This window comes from Schistosoma mansoni, chromosome 6, assembly GCF_000237925.1.
Source record: "Schistosoma mansoni strain Puerto Rico chromosome 6, complete genome".
Lineage (NCBI taxonomy): Eukaryota > Metazoa > Platyhelminthes > Trematoda > Strigeidida > Schistosomatidae > Schistosoma > Schistosoma mansoni.
Window position 1 is genome coordinate 15,915,340 of NC_031500.1, and position 19,786 is coordinate 15,935,125.

The 19,786-nt window shown below is 35.2% G+C and overlaps 1 protein-coding gene and 2 non-coding genes across 3 annotated transcripts in view; 1 reads left to right on the forward strand and 2 right to left on the reverse strand.

Annotated features, from left to right (window-relative positions):
- The window catches only part of Smp_059570 (hypothetical protein), a gene marked incomplete at its 3' end in the record, with an annotated part of 45,077 nt that overhangs the window by 11,577 nt on the left and 13,714 nt on the right, over window positions 1-19,786 (reverse strand). Inside the window, exon 2 of the mRNA XM_018798406.1 lies at window positions 5,538-5,656. Within this exon, the coding sequence (XP_018653351.1) occupies window positions 5,538-5,656 (119 nt within the window). The remainder of the gene's footprint in view (window positions 1-5,537; window positions 5,657-19,786) is intronic.
- On the forward strand, window positions 698-769 carry Smp_tRNA_01650_Pseudo_TTG.1.1. The gene has a single exon. It is a non-coding gene (tRNA).
- Smp_tRNA_02039_Pseudo_TTG.1.1 lies at window positions 15,938-16,010 on the reverse strand. Its single transcript has one exon. It is a non-coding gene (tRNA).

Here is a 19,786-nt window from a genome sequence, read left to right on the forward strand (position 1 = left end):
CAGGAGGTCGGTCGCGGCCCGATTAGCTCAGTGGTAACGTCTCTGACTGTGAAGCTGAGTGACATGGGATCGAATCCGTCAGATTACAGTTACACCTTGCAGACGAATGCCAAGTAGCACGAAACCCCAGTCCAGGGTTTCCTGTTGACCACCTCTAACCACCATCTTACATTCGATTGTCCCTATTAGTCTTCTTGTTCATTACACATACTACTTATATATGTCAACATCAGTAGCACACATTACAATACTAGTGAGAAATAATTCAACGTTCCTTATTTCAATTCATAATGCAATAGTGGATGTATGCTTCTGACTAGTCCTATCGAAAACAGTATCAGATTTTCAATGCATTATAATTTTCATTCATTATCCAAACTCATTTCATGATGTGAACAATAAATCTAACAGACTATATAAAACATTTATAATAACAAATTAATTTTGATTATATTCCAGACGTTTCGTGACTTAAATTAAAACACTTCTTCAGGGTACACAAAATACATCAAAATAATAATCAAAACAAAGTGAATAGTTTCATTCAGCTGATCAAATTCATGTATCTATGTAACTAGTTTTTTTTTCAAATCTGATATATATTCATTAAAAGATAAAGATTTTTGTTAATATGTTAACTTTTCATGACAACAACAACAATAACAAACTATGCAAATCATGTTAAATTTTTAATCCGTTTAAGTAGCTGAGTGGATAACGCGATGTCGTTTGAAGCAAACGATACTGAGTTCGAGTCCCAGAGTGAACATCAACTCTGAGATGCAGAGGTACATCCAGCTGACGAGTCCCAAATAGGACGAAACGCGAGTCCTGGATTCCACTACTAGCCACTATCCATCTTTGCTTACAATGCTTGTGAATTTAGGCTGTATCGAGGCAATACGTACAGTATGCACATATGCCAATTAGAGACTGACCAGTTGTAGTCCTAAATATCAATGGGAAGATTCAAACAAACAGTACTAAGTGAATTTAAACTTCACCCTATTGTATAAGCAAGTGGCTATCAGGACTCAGTAGTTGAATGGATAACGCGAAGTCGTTTGAAGCGAATGGTAATGGGTTTGAGTCCCAGAATGAGCATCAACTCTGAGATGCAGCTACATCCAGCTGACGAGTCAAAAAATAGGACGAAACGCGCGTGTCCTGGATTCGACTGCTGATCACTATCCATCTTTGCTTATAAAAATATATTGTATTTAACTTTTTTTCAGTTTTATTTCTGTCTATATTTCATAATCATAACACTATAGTAACTATGTACCAAACATTATTATCATGAATAGATCAGCTTGTTTTATTGAACACATATTTTCTAAGGAACTATATTATTGCTTATTTGACAATAGACTTGTAATGATTAACGGAATGGGTGGTATACCTACCTAAATATATACACATACAAATATGGATGTATCAAAAGAGAATAAATCAGTAATTTTGAGTATGGAACAATGATAAGATTTGTCGGAATCATTTATGGATAGGTAAAGAAAGAGCTGTTCAGCTTATAATATTGATGGAGAATTCAGCATACTTCTCCATTAATCTTGTTTTAAATTACTAAGAAGAACAAAAGGAATCCAAGTACTAAATAAATATTGATACAAAGGGACGCCATATATATACGCCATACAAATCTCATTTGATTTGTGTGAGGGCTGTAATACTGTCCAGGTGCCCAAATTTAAGCAGGTGGTTTTCTTAGCGGACCACACCCGGAGCCTTTGACCTAATGATCTGATCCATAAAGCAATGGAACATCGTGAGGAGATGCAGTCCCATGGTAGCCGGTGAACAACGATAAGTTCGTACGCCAATTGTTCCCACAGGATACTGGAGTTCATGTGCACCATTGATTTGGAATGAGGGTTTTCCAACTCCCCTAGGTGGACTTTTCGTGTCCACCAACCTGGTTAAAGCGTCGGACATTCACTTTTCATACTCTGAATTTCGTAAACAAAGCCCTCACCACGAGAAGGCAGTGAGTGTTGAAATCTAATACTTTTCATCTTAAACTATAATCGATTTGTAATGTAACATGATAACCATACATGGCTATAGATATTTGTTTCATTTACGATATATGTCTGAACATCAATAGTTAAAATCTAGTCTTTCTCGTAGCTTATTACTTATGATTTAATTATTATGTATATAGTAGGATTTTTCTATGAATGAGTTGTCCAATCCTCCGTAGTTTTCAGTTGTTGCTCCTTAAAAGTCAGTCTGTGATAATAAGAATGGTATACTACTACTAATCATCAAAATGGGATCAAAAGTATAGTGTTTAACATATTTTCAGTGTTATATAGCCCGATTCTGACTAAATAGTAAAGTAGATTCTACTATAAGACTAAGAATAATCATATGTTTTAATGTAAGGAATTTTTAGATTCAATTCAATTTTGTATTGTTTGTTTGAATCTTCCAAATGATGTTCAGGACTGCAATTGATCGATCTCTTATTGATATATAAGCATCCTGTTCAGATTGTCTTGATATTGTCTTAAATCATATGTATTATAAGTAGAGATGAATGGTGGGTAGCAGTGATCAGTTATTTGTACCCGTATCCCATAATAAAAGTTCACACCGGGACTCAAACCCAGCAGATACATCCAGTTAACGAATCTTGAATAGGATGAAACGCATATTTTAGATTCCACTGCTAGCTACCATCCATCTTTAATTATAATTTGTAGATTTCTCAAGCATACTGAAGCATAAACAAAACTTCCAATAATGTAATATTCAACAAAGTTTCATATTGAACTATTGGATGTACCTGCACCTCAGAGTTGATGTTCACTTCGGGACTCGAATCCAGTACTTTGGCTTCAAACGCCATCATGTTATCCACTCAGCTACTGAGTCCTCATAGACACTTGCTGGCGCAATGGGGAGAAAATTTGAATTCACTTATTGTTTGTTTGAACCTTCCCATTGATGTGTTAGGATTGCAATTGATAAGTCTCTTATTGGCATATGTACATACTGTGCGTATTGCCTCGATATAGCCTTAATTCACAAGCATTATAAGCAGAGATGGATAGTGGCTAGCAGTGGAATCCAGGACGCGCGTTTTGTCCTATTTGAAACTCGTCAGCTGGATACACCTGAAACAATTGCAGTGCTGAAAATCAATGGGAAGATTCAAACAAACAATACCAAGTGGATGATTATCGTCTGTTTTAATTTTCCATTTCACTAACAAGAATAAATGAATACTCCAATTAGAAGGAAATATTTCATTCCATGAAACTGCAAAAATTGAAAAAAAAACGAATATCCTTTATCTAAATGACGTTTATCCCATCTGTTGAGATTTCCATTCTTCATTTTTTGTTCTTTTTTCCCCAATGAAATCACTAATTTTTGTGTAGTAACCATGTTTTTTGATTAATTTAATTTATAAATTAGGGGAAGGGGTTTTGTGGAGATTTTTTCTTAATTTTCTAGTTGAATTCATGAATCAATTGAAGCTAGATCACCATGAGAATCTTGGAAGCATTAGACGGGTGTTTTGAATCACGCGAGGCGGGATCGTGGATGCTCACTGTTGAGGAGTCACATACTAAGACGAAACGGCCGTTCATTCCTTCTAGGTTTCTCATGGTGGTCTAGCTTCAATTGACCGATGAATTCAAACATTAAATTATTTTGATTGTTAACATTAAGTGAAATTTCATAGAACTTTGTCAAAAGAATATTTCATTTATGAATCTGTGTCACTAAGATTTTTGTTTTACTGTTTTCTTTTCATGTTATGAAGTGTAGAATAGTGAATAAGTCGTTGGCAAACACTTAGTTCTCATTATAAGTTATTACATATCAGCGATCAATCAGAGTAAACCTAGAGGTTAATAGTTAACTGAAGTCAAATGATTATTTCAATCACAAAGGGGTTTTCTGAATATTATAGTAATATAATAGTTGAATTCATGAGTCAATTGAGGCTAGACCACCATGGATAACCTGGAAGCAATGGATGGTGACGCAGTTTCGTGGATTGGTTGGAATTAAAGATTAACCATGTTAAATGCCGAACCAGCGGTTTAGAGTTTAAGAGTCCGTGCGCAAGACAGGTAGGTCCTGGGTTCGAATCCCATGGAGCGGGACCGTGGATGCACACTACTGAGGAAATCGCGTGCTAGGATGAAACGGCCGTTCAGTGCTTCCAGATTTCTCACAGTGGTCTAGCTTCAATTGACTCATGATCTCAACTAATAAATAGTTATTTATCACATTTCTAAGAAACAATTAACCATTACTTTCATGTAACAACATATCAATCTGTAATTTGTTGAGAAATAGAATGTAAACTGTGAGTATGGTCCACATGTGGAGTCGAGGAAGCTCTAAGAAGCCCAGAATAAGCCAGACATATTCCATCCAATCAGCTTTGAGAAGGATATTCTAGAATGACTACGTGTAGCTCCCCTATTGGACAATGCTGATAACTCCCTGTGTGCCGATTGGATAACTATAATGATGATTTTGTTTCTACTAAAAACTATGAATACCTGACAATTTTGTACCATAATCGACACTGTTTGGAATAACATTCCTTCTACTTGTCTTGTGTCTTCTGATTTGTGACTTGGGAGGGTTCTAGCGTTCGAGTGCTCAATTATCGTGCGATAGACTAAGAAATCTAAGTTTGCGATACAATATAAACTAATCACTGAATAAATTTTTTTTCATATTCAACTTTTTATTGTATCCTTAAGACGGTTCAGACATATTTGTTTAATTGTGTTTCTTGGAGTTTGTTCATTAAACAATGTGTGGATATTTATGGATATAAACTTTTTAGGCAAAGATGGACAGTGGCTAACAAAAGAATCCAGGACGCGCGTTTCGTCCTATTTGAGACTGATCAGCTGGATGTACCTGCATCTCAGAGTTGATCTTCACTCCTCAACTCAAACCCAGTACCGTTTGCTTCAAACGCCATCGTGTTATCCACTCAACTACTGAGTCCTGATAGCCACTTGCTTGTTCAATGGGATGAAGTTTAAAGTCACTTAATATTACTTGTTTGAATCTTCCTATTGATGTTTAGGACTGCAACTGAGACATGTCGATTGACTGGACTACTAACTTTTAACTGGCAATCACTCAATTTGTTATCGTCCGGATCAACCAAGAAGTAAGAAACGGAAACTTGCTGAAATACTTTGTGCTGATAATTCTTTATTGTACTAAAAATATAACATTGAATAAAGCTAATAATAATGATAATAATATAACAATTGTTTAAGTATTTGTTTTCTTGTTAAGTATATAAGAAAGATTCAGTCTGTTACTAAGTAAAAATTGTACTTTCAACTGTAGTCTAGACTACTGATAAGTATAACAGTTGACATGAATGTTTCCGGTCACATTGTAAGTAGTTATTTAAGAGTAAGTATTGTAAATCAGTAGACAAAAGTAGTGGGTGAACTTGAAATACATAACAGTATATATTTATACATATATAATGATAAGAAACTATATTTTTTTTTACCTACCACAGAGTTAAGTTCATCATCTGTATCTTCTACATTGATGTCTGTTTCCATAAATACAAGACTTGCTTTCAAATTGTTAATTTCAACTCTTACCGGATTTAATTGTTCATCACCATGAACTGTATTAAAAAGAAGAAAAAAAAGAATACAATCAAGTAACATAAGTCAATCGATTCATGATTTCAAATTTGAAAAATACTGAAATCTCCACAAAACCCCTTCTGATTATAATCATATGCTCACTAGTGACTGATTTCAAGAGATATTTCCTGGAGCTCTAGTGCGAAGCAGTGACCAGTGGAGTTCAACAAGGTCTGTTGGGAGATATCAACTTACTGAAGACATTGGTGAATGGTTGCTCAATTTCGTAGATCGGTTGAAGTTAGACATTAACACCGTTAGATGTCAGCTCAGTGGTCTGTCGGTTAAGGGCTCTGGCGCGAGACTGGTAGGTCCTGGGTTCAAATCTCGGGAGGCGGGATGGTGGATGCGCACTGCTGAGGAGTCCCATAATAGGACGAAACGGCCGTCCAGTGCTTTCAGGTTTTCCATGGTGGTCTAGCTTCAATCGACTCATGATTTCAACTTTGAAAAATACTGAAATCTCCACAAAACTCCTGATTATAACATAATTGAATTTATAATGGAATAGTGAAAAGGATTTAATGAATATCATGAATTAAACAACCTATGAAAATGAGTAAATGTTGAACAGCTATTTCGTCTTAATATGAGACTCTTCAATGGTGATCGTTTACATCCTCATCGAATATCGAAATCAGAATCTTCAGATTCTGATGAAAGTACTTAACATTTGAACCACTGTCCCACGATATAATACCTTGGTTGTTTAACTTCAATGAATTCATGGTATTTTACAATCATCTCATAGTGGCATTGTCTAGTAACTACCGTACACTAGACATTGTTAAATTACACTAGAATTCTGTGAATCATCTCGTGAAATCGATAGCCAGTGATAAGATGATTATTACCTTCACCATTTCGGAGAGGTTTGAAGACTGTTGATCTTTACAGTCAAAATCAAAGTTTGATGGTATTGAAACATTATTGTAACACCAATATCAATGTTTGTACATTGTTTAATAGTCCCATACTAAGATAATACAACTCTACAGTTCCCCCTGGTTTTTGATAATCAAATTGTGATGTTAACTATAAAACAATTATCATGACTATTGATAGTTATTAAAGGTATTATGTAACTAAAGTTTGGTTGTCTTCGATGATGTTATTAGTTGAATACAATACAATTGACTTTCAATTGTCTATCTAATACTTATCATAATGTGTTTAAGCGAATAGTCGGTATTTGATGTCGGACAGCCGATAAAGTGTCTATATCGAAAATGGTAACTACAAAACTAAAGCTTAATATTTTTCATAGTTGAAATCATGAGTCAATTTAAGCTAGACCACCATGGAAAACCTGGAAGCACTGGACGGCCGTTTCGTCCTATTATGGGAATCCTCAGCAGTGCGCATCCACGATCCCGCACTCGTGAGATTCGAACCTAGAGCACTTAACCGATAGACCACAGAGCCTTCCATCGTCCAACGGTGTTAATGTCTAACTTCAACCAATCCAAGAAGTTTGAGCAACCGTTCACCGATTGTCTTCAGTGAGTTGTTATCTCACAGCAGACGTGGTTGAACTCCACTGGTCACTGATTAGTGATGATTAAAAATGAAAGAACAAAACGATGGCCAGTATTAATGACCATAAAAACACTTTCAAATGAAAGATACTCTTGGTTAAAGAACAACATACACAGGATGATCGACATTTTTATGGTAAAACTTTTTTACAGATTTTAAAACCTTAATATTAATCAGTCAGCTATGAATAACATAGAATCTTGAATAGTTAGTTGTTCAGTAGTCAAAGAAGCTTCTTTCTAATTATACAAGTACAGTAAAACTGAATATTATTAAGGTGAAGAATCGAAGCAATGATCAATGGTAGTTTCGAAAAAAGAAATTAAGCACTTCAAAGTAATCAATGTTTTCAGGGCAAAGAAATAAATACAAAAGAAATAAGCAATGAATTCGAGATATTGTAATGTATGCTACTTATGTCTATCGACATAAGTAACATGTAACACTAGTCAGAAGTGAAATGCCATGGCAGTAGAAGGCTATTAAGGTCGACTTAAAGAAAACAGAAAGAGAAATAGAAGGGAATTGTAAATTGGAAGAGTCATACAGCATGTGAAGGAAAGTTCATGGAGTTCATGAAGTATTCAATGGGTGGTTCTGATATTTTAAGAAGATCTCAGTGTTCATTCACTACACCATCATCATAATCCGTTTTGAATAATATTATCTAAAAACTATAAATATAAATTAGAATTATCTAACAGATCCTGTTTAACATACCTACATTTCCAACATGACTAAGTTCAATAATGAATCTATTTATAGACATGAGATATGTATTTGTTTGATAACTGTCTCCCTCTCAGTAGTCCTCTTAACAATTTGTACATGAAATACTACTGAATATAAATTGTATGTACTAATTATGCATGAGTATGTTTCAGCTAGTTCATTGAATGAAGTATCATAAGTATATTAACCAATTTTCTGAATCCAACCCAGTATCGTTTACCTCCTATAATAGTTATTCTATCTAGGAATGGATACTTAGAAACTATACATGCTTTCAACTTTCATAGTTAAATTTATCAAAGGCTTGATTAACTAATATATAGATAATAGATCAAAAGGGGTTTTGTGGAGGAGATTTCAGTATTTTCATAGTTGAAATCATGAGTCAATTAAAGCTAGACCACCATGGAAAACCTGGAAGCACTAGATGGCCATTTCGTCCTATTATGGGACTCCTCAGCAGTGCGCATCCACGATCCTGAACTCGCGGAATATGGATAATATATCAACGTTTCTAATATTTAGTTAACTTTCACATATTCGTTAATTCTATAATAATTACAGTTGTCTAGAGAATTTCATTTACATGGACGGCGTTTTAGTTCTCCCCCTCTTTATCTCTCTCTCTCTCTCTCTCTGTGTTAAATTTAGGTTTGTTGTTTAATTATTTCTACATTTATTTTTTTAATTTTTTTATTTCTCAGGTTAATTATCTACTGCCTAATATATGAATCCCGTTTCTTATCCAAACCAATATAACAGATACACGCACTCAATCACACACACACACACACACACGTACACACATACCTACATCAACAAAATGGGGATAAAAAATTTTTTCCCACCCCGTTTTTGAATTTATTTATCAACAAACAAACCACATATGGAAAAGAAATGTGATAATTTTTATTTTTAAAAAAAGTGTTATTTTTTTAAAAATTATGTTGCAGTTAATGATGATCTCAAAATGAGATCAACTTGTTTTTTAATGAAACCGACAGCAACCAAAAAAAAAAGAAAAAAAAGGGAAAAAAAGAAAAAAGATATTTCGAAAAACTGTTTTTTTTTTGGTATTCTATTTATAACCAATTATATTCTACATTTTTTGTTGTTTACTCAAGAAAGATAATATAAAAATGAGAAGAAAATTTGTCTTGGATATAAGCTAACTAACTCTATGGATAAGAAATTCACCTTAATTATGGACAATTCAGTTGTGTATCTGTTCATATGTGTAGGTGTGGGTGTGTGTTGGGGGGGGAATGTGTTTGTCTAGAAGAAAAGGAAACAGATTATTTATTTATTTGTTGTAGATTTTCTGGTCACTTTTGTTTGCCAAATTTTTACTTCCTTTTTTCATTGTCTACTGATTATCTTCTACTTCTTTTTTGATAATGATGATGATGATGATGAAAAAGAAGAGACATAAACTTCTAATGATAAACATCAAATATCATGTGTAAATGAAAAAAAAAGGGAAATAAATTTAGTCACCCAGGAAAGTCTTTATTTCCCTATTAAATGTTCCCCTATAAATTTTCATCTCTTATGTAACATCTATCTCTTTTCCTTCATAAAAAAATCATCCCAAAAATTGCATGATGTCTTTATATTAACCATTTCTAGCCATACTCACTTTCAAAAAAAGAAAAACTATACAAGTAACTTCAATAGGGAAACCTTAAAATATTTTAATCCATTTCTTGGACTATTCCCATCCCTAAAGTTGCCACCCCTCCCCCCCCCTCGCTCGAAAATTCAACTGTTCAAGAGTAGACTTCATAAAATTACCGTCCATGGAATAAAATTTAAATGATGTAGTAGTAGTAGTAGTATATTGGACATTTACGATAGTTTTATTACACTATGAAAAAATAAATTAAATTATTCAAGAATAATCACGAAAATTAATTTTTTTTAATGATAATTTTCTTAGTTACTAATTTAAATTGCGTGGATGGTTTGATGGTAACAGATTGAATGTTACTCAGAGATTAACTTCATTAGAATATTTCTATTTGAAGTATACATTGATGATGTGAACTAGAATCGTATTTTGAAGGTGTTTTAAGGAAATTATACAACTCAAAGAATCGGACATCTCAGAGTGAACATCAACACTGAGATGCAGGTACATCCAGTTGACCAGTCCAAAGTAGGACGAAACGCGCATCCTGGATTCCACTGCTAGCCACTATCCATCTTTGCTTGTAATGCTTGTGACTTCAGGCAATATTGAGGCAATCCGCACAGGATACACATATACCAAAATAGAGGCTTATTAATTTCAGTCCTAAACATCAATGGGAAGATACAAGTATACAACACCAAGTCAATATCCAAACAATACAGTTCCCAAACAAACTTAATAATCAATTCACATTTATACTGATTTCATAGAAAGTACACAATAGATTAGCACAAGTTAACTATTACCCTTCTCTATAAACGTAAATGAAACTAATCTGCAGTCAAAAGATATAATTTGAATTTTTTTCAATCTACACAACCAACACATAAAGATCTACCTTTTGTCAAATATAATAACATAACCCAAAACTTACTTTGTCACTGACAATATCAGATGTTTACAAAATATGATCAAAACAATTGTTGCTTTTATCTTTAAAACATATCTTTACCTGTATCTTATGAAATACCGGTACTGTTATAATCAGACAGATCAATGTAAGTATAGATGGATAGTGGCTAGCAGTGGAATCCAGGATGCGCGTCTCGTCCTATTTTGGACTCATCAGCTGGATATACCTGCATCTCAGAGTTGATGTTCACGCTGGGACTCGAACCCACTACCTTTCACTTCAAACGTCATCGCGTTATCTACTTAGCTACTGAGTCCTCATAGCCACTTGCTTGTGTAATGGGGTGAAGTTTAAATTCACTTAGTATAGTTTGTTTGAATCTACCCGTTGATGTTTAGGACTGTAACTGATCAGTCTCTTATTAGCATATGTGCATACTGTGCGTATCACCTCGATATAGCCTTAATTCACAATCATTGTAAGCAAAGATGGATAGAGACTGACCAGTTGCAGTCCTAAACATCAATGAGAAGATTCAAACAAACAATACTAATTAATTTTGGAAAGATCAATGTCATACAACCAGCTTATATAAGTGATATATTTAACATGTAAGTAAGTAATGTCATTTCGTAAAAAATAATTAACTTTAAACTGTCCATTTAAAATGAAGAATACTCTAGAGATAATATCTATACATTTAGAGAACAACTGTTCAAGGAATTTGTATTATTTCCTATATATGGATCAATCATCTAGAAAGACATTTCAGATAGATGTTCTTTACAACCTACTGGTATCATCTTGTTAACACTTGTATTTTATTGTAAACACGATTGTTCAGGTCATGTTTGAGTGCGAATTCCCAGTCAACTTTCAAAAGACATAGTAAAAATTATACATATACTACATTTCGTAAAATGTAATGAAATCAGAGAGCTCGACATATTATTTTTGATTTATTCTTGTCTGTAGGATTACATCAAAATGTTTTAAAGATTCATGTGTAGATAAACTTTTCCCGACCTTTGCTGATACTTTGACGTGGTGGTCGGGCTTGAGTATCGTGATGAACAAATCGAGCTATACTGGCTGGAACAATCGTTACTTAAGGTCCTACCATGCCAGGCAGGTCGGTTAAAGAGAGGTGAGACTAAAAGCAGCAAACCCAAGGTCCGAATGCGAAGTCGTACTGCCGACTGTACAGAGGTGTGACGGTAGTAAGATGATTCCTTCAGACAACCAGCATAACAGTGATGCTACCTTCCCACGAGGAGGAGTGGGGTTAGAATAGGTCGATTCTAAAAATGCACACCTCGCCTTATCCCACGGATATCCGTCTCCGGCGGTGGGGTGCCAAAAACTACGGAGCTAACACAAAATGGTCGTGTGTCACCAACCTCAGGCAGTTGTCCCTTGAGAACTGCGGTCATGCTCTCAGGTCATTAAGACCACTTCTAACCCAATATCCTTTTTAGGTACCCCCAGAAAAACCCGTCCACGGTGTGGGCGACCGGGAAGTGATAACTGCCCTCATACCTCTAACAGCACTCAAGACTGACTGACTGAGATAAACTTTTAACACGTCATCATGTCTACTAATCGCACAACCTATTCAGGCGTGTTTATGAAAAGTTTACAACCTTCCTCTGTAAAGTTACAAACAAATTACTATCAGAGATATCATAGTGGTTGGCAATATTTACTAAAATGGATGAACAAATACTTAGATGTGGATTTCTGAACTTCTAACATCTAACTGGCAATCACTCAATATGTTATCGTCAATATCGATCAAGAAATAAGAAACGGAAACTTGTTAAAATAGTTTATAGATCAGAAGAGGGTTTTTGTGGAGATTTCAGCATTTTCATAGTTGTAACCGTGAGTCAATTGAAGCTAGATCACCATGGAAAACATGGAAGCACTGAACGGCCGTTTCGTCCTATTGTGGGATTCCTCAGCAGTGTGCATCCAGCTTCGATTGACTCATGATCGCAACTATGAAAATATTTTATGGTGAGAATTCTATATTGTACCAAAAACACAATAATGAATAAAGCGAATAATAAAAATAGTCTAATCATATATACCCTTTTCTCAAAAATGATATGACATGTATATTTTCCAGCCATCAGTCTGTGAAAGAAATCTCAAACCTTCAAGGAATCGTGATCACTGTTATTCGGACTTCCGCCTTAATTATATAGATTCATGACTGAACTAACTTATCACAGAAGTATATAAGTTTAGAATTGAAGGGATTATAAAAGTTTACTTGTACACACACACACACAAGTGGACTTTTATAATTATTAAATAATCAGAGTCTCAACTATAGACTTATGAGTTTCTCATTTAAATAAAAACAATGACAACATATAAATGTTCTACTATATTTAGTAACATTAAGTAATAACAACTCAAATCAATTGTTGACAGACGATAAATAAGTAACAAACTACTTAATTAACTTATGTTGAATGGAACATTTTATCTAAGAAGGTTGTGTACTCATGAATGGGGAACGCTTTTATCAGATTCATATAAGACAATGACCGTCCAGTACTTCCAGGTTTTCCCTGATGGTCTAGCTTCAATTGACTCACGCTTTCAACTATGAAAATCTTTAGACAATCATCTAAAATCATTATTTAGTCAATTATAAACAAAATCTATTTGTTTTCAATCCAAAAATATATTAATATCGTTTGAAGGTTGTGATTAGCTATCTCACATGGGAAACGTAGAAGCACTGGACAACCGTTTCATCTTATCATGGGACTCTTCAGCAGTGCGCATCTATGATCCCATCCAGTGCTTCCAAGTTTTCCTCTGTTAGTCTAGCTTCAATTGATTTATGATCTTAACTATGAAAATTACTATAATATTCACAAAACCCCTTTCTTATATAATTGTATTGATATAACACTACACATTAGAAGAAATACCATTGTTTATCTCTCTCTTTATTTTTCTAAGAATTCAACACTTTTACAGTATTTCTTTATAGAATTACAAGTCGTATTATTTGTAACTAAGTCAATACTAATTGGTTATTCCTACCTAATTCAATATCAATTAAATGAAACTAATGTAATAAGATATGACAATTGAATACATTCAATTCTTTGTATAAAATTAGCTTATTTGAACAGTTGTTATCTTATGTAATTCTCTTTTCTTCCCCCCTTTTTTTCTTTCTTTTTCACTTTTTTTCTTTTCTTTTCTTTTTTTTTTTTTGCAAATTCTATAACGTAATTCTTATTGTATTCATTTTACCTTGTTACGTCAATCTAATACAATGAACCTGTATATATGTATGTTTGTTGTTAAGTAAAGTAAAACAAACAAAAAGAGGGGGGGTATTATATTAAGATAAACAGAAATAATGTAAACTTTGAAAGTAGTTAGATAGTGTCTAATTGAGATCTTATATTGGTATTTATTATTATATACATACATATACATACATCATTGACGAACACGATGGATCAGATGCAGATGTGAGGGCGAGGATCGGCAAAGCAAGAACAGCATATCTACAACTGAAAAACACCTGAAACTCAAAACAATTGATAACTAACACCAAGATCAGAATTTTCAATACAAATGTCAAGACAGTTCTACTGTATAAGGCGGAGACATGGGGAACTACGAAAGCCATCATCTAGAAGATATAAGTGTTTATTAACAGTTGTCTACTCATGATACCAGATTCCAGTGGAGGAAGAAATCAGGAAGAGGCGCTGGAACTGGATTGGGCACACATTGAGGAAATCACCAAACTACGTCACAAGGCAAGCCTTCAAATGGAATCCTGAAGGTCAAATGAGAAGAGGAAGACCAAAGAACACATTACGCCGAGGAATGGAGACAGATATGAGAAGAATGAACAACAACTGGACGGAACTAGAAAAGAAGGCCCAGGACAGAGTGGGTTGGAGAATGCTGGTTGGCGGCCTATGCTCCATTGGGAGTAACAGGCGTAAGTAAGTAAGCAAGTAAGTAAGTAACATACTTTACTCTTCTTATACAGAGGTGGGTAAATTATGAATAATGAAGTGATTTAGATCTATTTGTTAAAGGTAATTAGAAATGATTTTAAGGAAATATGATATCATATATTGTAATCACAGAAAATACCATTTAATAAATATCAATATCACAATCTTCAATACAAATATGAAGACACTTAGTTCGACTGTACCGAGATAAAACTTCGACAACTACTACAACGATCATCAAAAATGTACAAATATTGATAAAAAGTTGTCTACACAAGATATTCAATGTTCATTGATTGGATACTATTAGAAACAATACAGTGTGAGCACGTCGCAGCTGGGGAGGAAATTTTGAAAAGATACCAGAGATGGATATGACATATATCACGGAAATCAACAAACTGTATCATGAAGCAAACGTATACTTGGAATCGCGATAGGGAAAAGAATGAGATATCGAAAGAGTGATTAGCAAGTGTAAAGTAGTGTGAAGAACAAACCAGGACAAAGTTGGATGGAGAATGCTGTTTGGTGGTCTATGCTCCTGTACGAGGGCTGACGGGCGTAAGTATGTAAAGTGTAAAATAGATCAATCTGGAAGTAAAGTATTTTACTAACAATAGAATGGTTTTAAGATCACTATGAAATTAACTAGATGAAAGTGAAAAGGTGAACTACTGATTTTAGACTAAATAGACATAGTTTTTTTATTATATGCCGTCATGTTTATTTAATGCTGATGGGCAAACAACAAACTTGGACTATACCGTAGTATCTTGCTAATGCGTTTTCCTAATTGTAGCAGTATGTGATATTCATGTAAAAGGTGACCATTTAGTCTAAAATGCCTTAGCTTTTGCCTAAGCTTTATCATTGTATATACGTTAGGCATTCTGATATGGTTCCACATGACGTAATATAAGCAATACACTACGGTGTCGTTGTTATGCAACACTAGTTTATTCTCAAAGCATTTGCAGGTAGAGGTTAATAATAGAACCATGACTTAAACAGAGTTGTCATTTAACTTTCATGTTTCAAGTAAGGAATTATTTTCAGCATGACAGAAGTAATTGAAAGATTGTTTTGTTGCTCAGCAGCTTTCTTTTCACTATTCATGCATAATTTATAATCTAACAAGTCACAATGTCTTAAACCAATTTTCATATATGTAAAGTTCAGTCAATGGATTGTTGAAAAGAAAAAACCACTGTTTTCTACCGTCATGCCAATTAAAAGATGAAGGAAAAGTGTTTTTGTAAATGTATTCTTGACTGTAAATGTTTACATTTTCTCGTTCTTAGTATATTTGCTCTTTTAAACAATAGTTATTATTATAAGCAAAGATGGATATTACCTATCAGTGGAATCCAGGACACGCGTTTCGTCCTATTTGGGACTCGTCAGCCGGGTGTACTTGCATCTCAGGGTTGATGTTCACTCTGAGACTCGAACCCAGTACCTTTCAATTCAAACGCCATCGTGTTATCCACTCGGCTAAATAGGACGAAACGCGCGTCCTGAATCCCACTGCTAGCCGCTATCCATCTTTGCTTACAATGCTCGTGAATTAAGGCTTTACCGAGGCAATACGCACAGTATGCACATATGTCAATGAGAGACTGACCAGTTGCAATCCTAAAAATCAATGGGAAGATTCAAAGAAACAATACTAAATGAATTAAAAGTTATTATTTATTTCGATTATTATTTAGTATTTTATTTAAACACATAAACAATGGTACAAGGAGGGAACAAATAGATATACGCTACACAAATCATTCGGTTTTTGTGAGGACTGATATACTGTCCGGACGCTCAAACCGAAACAGGTGGTTTTATTAGGTAGACATTCCCCGAACCTTTGACCTAGAGGTCTGATCCACAAGATAGTGGAGCAACGTTAGAAGATGCAGTCCGATGATAGTCGGTGACCAACAATAGGTTCATACGTCTTATGTTTCTTCAGGATCCTGTAGCCCATGTGCACCGTTTGTTTGGAATCGGGGTTTCGCAACTCCCCTAGGTGAAAACTGCATATCCATCAACTAAGATAAAGCACCGGACATTGGGTTTTCGTCCTCTCAATATTATAAACAACACCCGTGGTGAGAGTAGGCAGTGAGTAGGACTTACCTGGCAGTGACTAACAATATAATATCAGATGTTGTTTGCAATCTGTCTCATACTTGTTAGCTGGAGGTACAAACATTTTACGGTTAATTTTATCCCTACAACTGACCAGACAGTCATCATCTCAATTAATGGGAATAATTTTTTCATCTAGTCCATAATAAAAATCTAGAGGAAATGCAAAAACTTTACAATCAATAGTTACTCTTCTACTATATGAATAATGAAGTGGGTATTTTCGCCCTATTTTTACCCTGATAAATAATGTCTAACTGATGGATATTAAGTTCGGGTGTCACTATGAACCATAACTTTAATTTTATCATTGAACCCAACTGACAAACATTTCCTAAATTCCAATGTTAATCAATGCAAATTATAGGATGGGTAAATATATGATAAACACTATTAGTGATATTTGATTGATTGTCCTTCATTTTCACCAATGGCTTGAAGCTATTAGATGTGTCCTTATTAAAGGTCAATAAGTTTTTCTTAGTTTTTACAAACTAATCGATTCGGAAGAAAAAAGAAAACACAATCGAAAGTATATTACTCCTTTTTCTACATTATACCCTTAGAAACGATTTCTTTTTTAATGATAATCATCTAAATTTTTGTGATGAGGGAGATTATCAAGTGACGTATTGAGGTTTACAAACCTGGAGCCGGCTCAGTGGCATAGAGGTTAAGTGCTCTGGCGCGAGACTGAGAGGTTCTGGGTTGGAATCTCGCGAGGCGAGATGGTCAATGTGCACTGCTGAGGAGTCCCATGATACGACGAAACGGTCGTCCAGTGATTCCAGGTTTTTCATCGTAGTCTAGCTTCAATGGAAATCATGATTTCAACTAAAAAATTACTAAAATCTCCATAAAACCCCCTTCTGATAATAATCATACGCTCACTAGTAACTGGATGCATGAGGTATTTCCTGGAAATCTATTGAGAAGCAGTGACAAGTGGAGTTCAACCAGGTCTGTTGGGAGATATCGACTCACTGAAGACATTGGTGAATGGTTGCTCAATTTCGTGGATTGGTTGAAGTTAAACGTTAACACCGTTGGATTCCGGCCTGCTCAGTGATCTAGAGGTTAAGCGTTCACGCTCGAGACTGATAGATCGTGGTTTCGAATCTCGCGATGTAGGATTGTGGATGAGATGATGAGTTCCACAATAGGACGAAACGGCTGTCCAGTGCTTCCAGGTTTTCAATGGTGATCTAGCTTCAATGGACTAATGATTTCAACTAAATATCTGGTGTTACTAAGTTTTGTAGTTTGAGGCGTTACCAGTGTGATATTCAGGCATCAAATATTCTCCTACGGGTCTGAGATATTTAAACTGACTGACTGAGTAGTGCCTAATATCATCTTATTTGGGAAATAGAACAGATTTTTTTCCTATGGATAAGATATTCGCTAGAACGTTGTCACTCAACATTATCTATAAATAAACTTTTAAATGATTACTGTTAACTATTTTCGGATAACTAGTGCAGTTGAACTCTTTATCTAAACACTTAAACATTGGTAAAATGAGGCGCCAAAATATATATGTCCTACATAAATCATTCATTCAGTATGTGTGCCGGGCTTCTGTCCAAGTAAATAAACCGAAACAAATGGATTCCTTAGGAGATCACTCCTCGAGCCTATAACCTAGACATCTAATTTGCAAGTCAGTGGTACAACATTAAAAGATGCACTTACATGCCAACCGGTGACCGAGAATATAATCATATCCCCACTTGTTACCTCAAAATCCTGGGGCGCACATGCACTACTAGTTTGAAATCAGGGTTAACCAACTTCCCTAGGTGGATGCTCCGAACCCACGCACCCCGACGTTCGCTTTTCTTTATCTCAAATTAAACCGTTTAAACTCTGTCCTCAGTGTTGAAGGAACAATTAAGACGTCTAATGAAGAAAGACGAGATTCTTGAAAAATCATGAGGCCGGTGCCCCTTCCAACAACCAGAATAACAATTAATATAGTTACATGGAATGTACGGACAATGTGGGAGACCGGGAGGACAAGTCAAATAGCAACGGAAATGAGGAGATACAACTTGGTAGTTTTCGGAATCAGTGAAACACATTGGACTCAAGCTGGGCAGTAAAGGCTAGATACGGGAGAGATGCTGCTGTATTGCGGTCACGAATAAGAAAATGCTACACACATTCAGGAAGTCACTCAGATGCTGTCCAAAGAAACACGTAGAACGCCCACAATCATCAAAACGTCCTTCAAAACAAAGAACGAGGGAATCGCGATGAATGTTATGAGTGCTATGCACCAACCAATGATAGATCAGTTCTATGAGAGGCCGAAATTAATCATAGCAAAGTGCTCAGGATAAAACCTGGTCATCTTGAATGGAGACCTTAACGCCAAAGTTGGAATGGGCAACACGGGTTATGAAAATATCGTGGGATGATATTGACTAGGAGAAAAAAACGAGAATGACGAGTGATTCTTAAATCTATGTACATTCAACAAATTGGTCATAGGCAGCACAATATTTCCACACAAACGCATATACATAGCTATTTAGATCTCACCAGACCATACCACGGAGAACCACATAGATCATATTTAATAAATACTAAGATTTTATGAATAATGGACGTCTTTTATGTTAGTCTAATAAATGAAACTGTGAATAACTTAAGCAAAGATGGATATTGGCTAGTAGTGGAATCCAGGATGCGCGTCTCGTTCTATTTGGGACTCGTCAGCTGGACGTACCTGCATCTCAGAGTTGATGTTCACTCTAGGACTCGAACCCACTACCTTTCCCTTCCATCGCCATCTTGTTATCCATTCAGCTACTGAGTCCTGGAAGACGCTTGCTTGTGCAATGGGGGAAGTTTAAATTCACTTAGTATTGTTTGTTTGAATCTTCCCATTGATGTTTAGGTCTGCAAACTGGTCAGTCTCATATTGGCATCTGTGCTGACGAGTTCCAAATAGGACGAAACGCGCGTCAAACTGGATTCCACTGTTAGCTATCTTCGCTTATAATGCTTAAAGAATTACGGTTATATAGAGGCAATAGGCACAGTATGCATATATGCCAATTAGAGACTGACCAGTTGCAGTCCTAAACATCAATGGGAGGATTCAAACAAACAATACTAAGTGAATGTA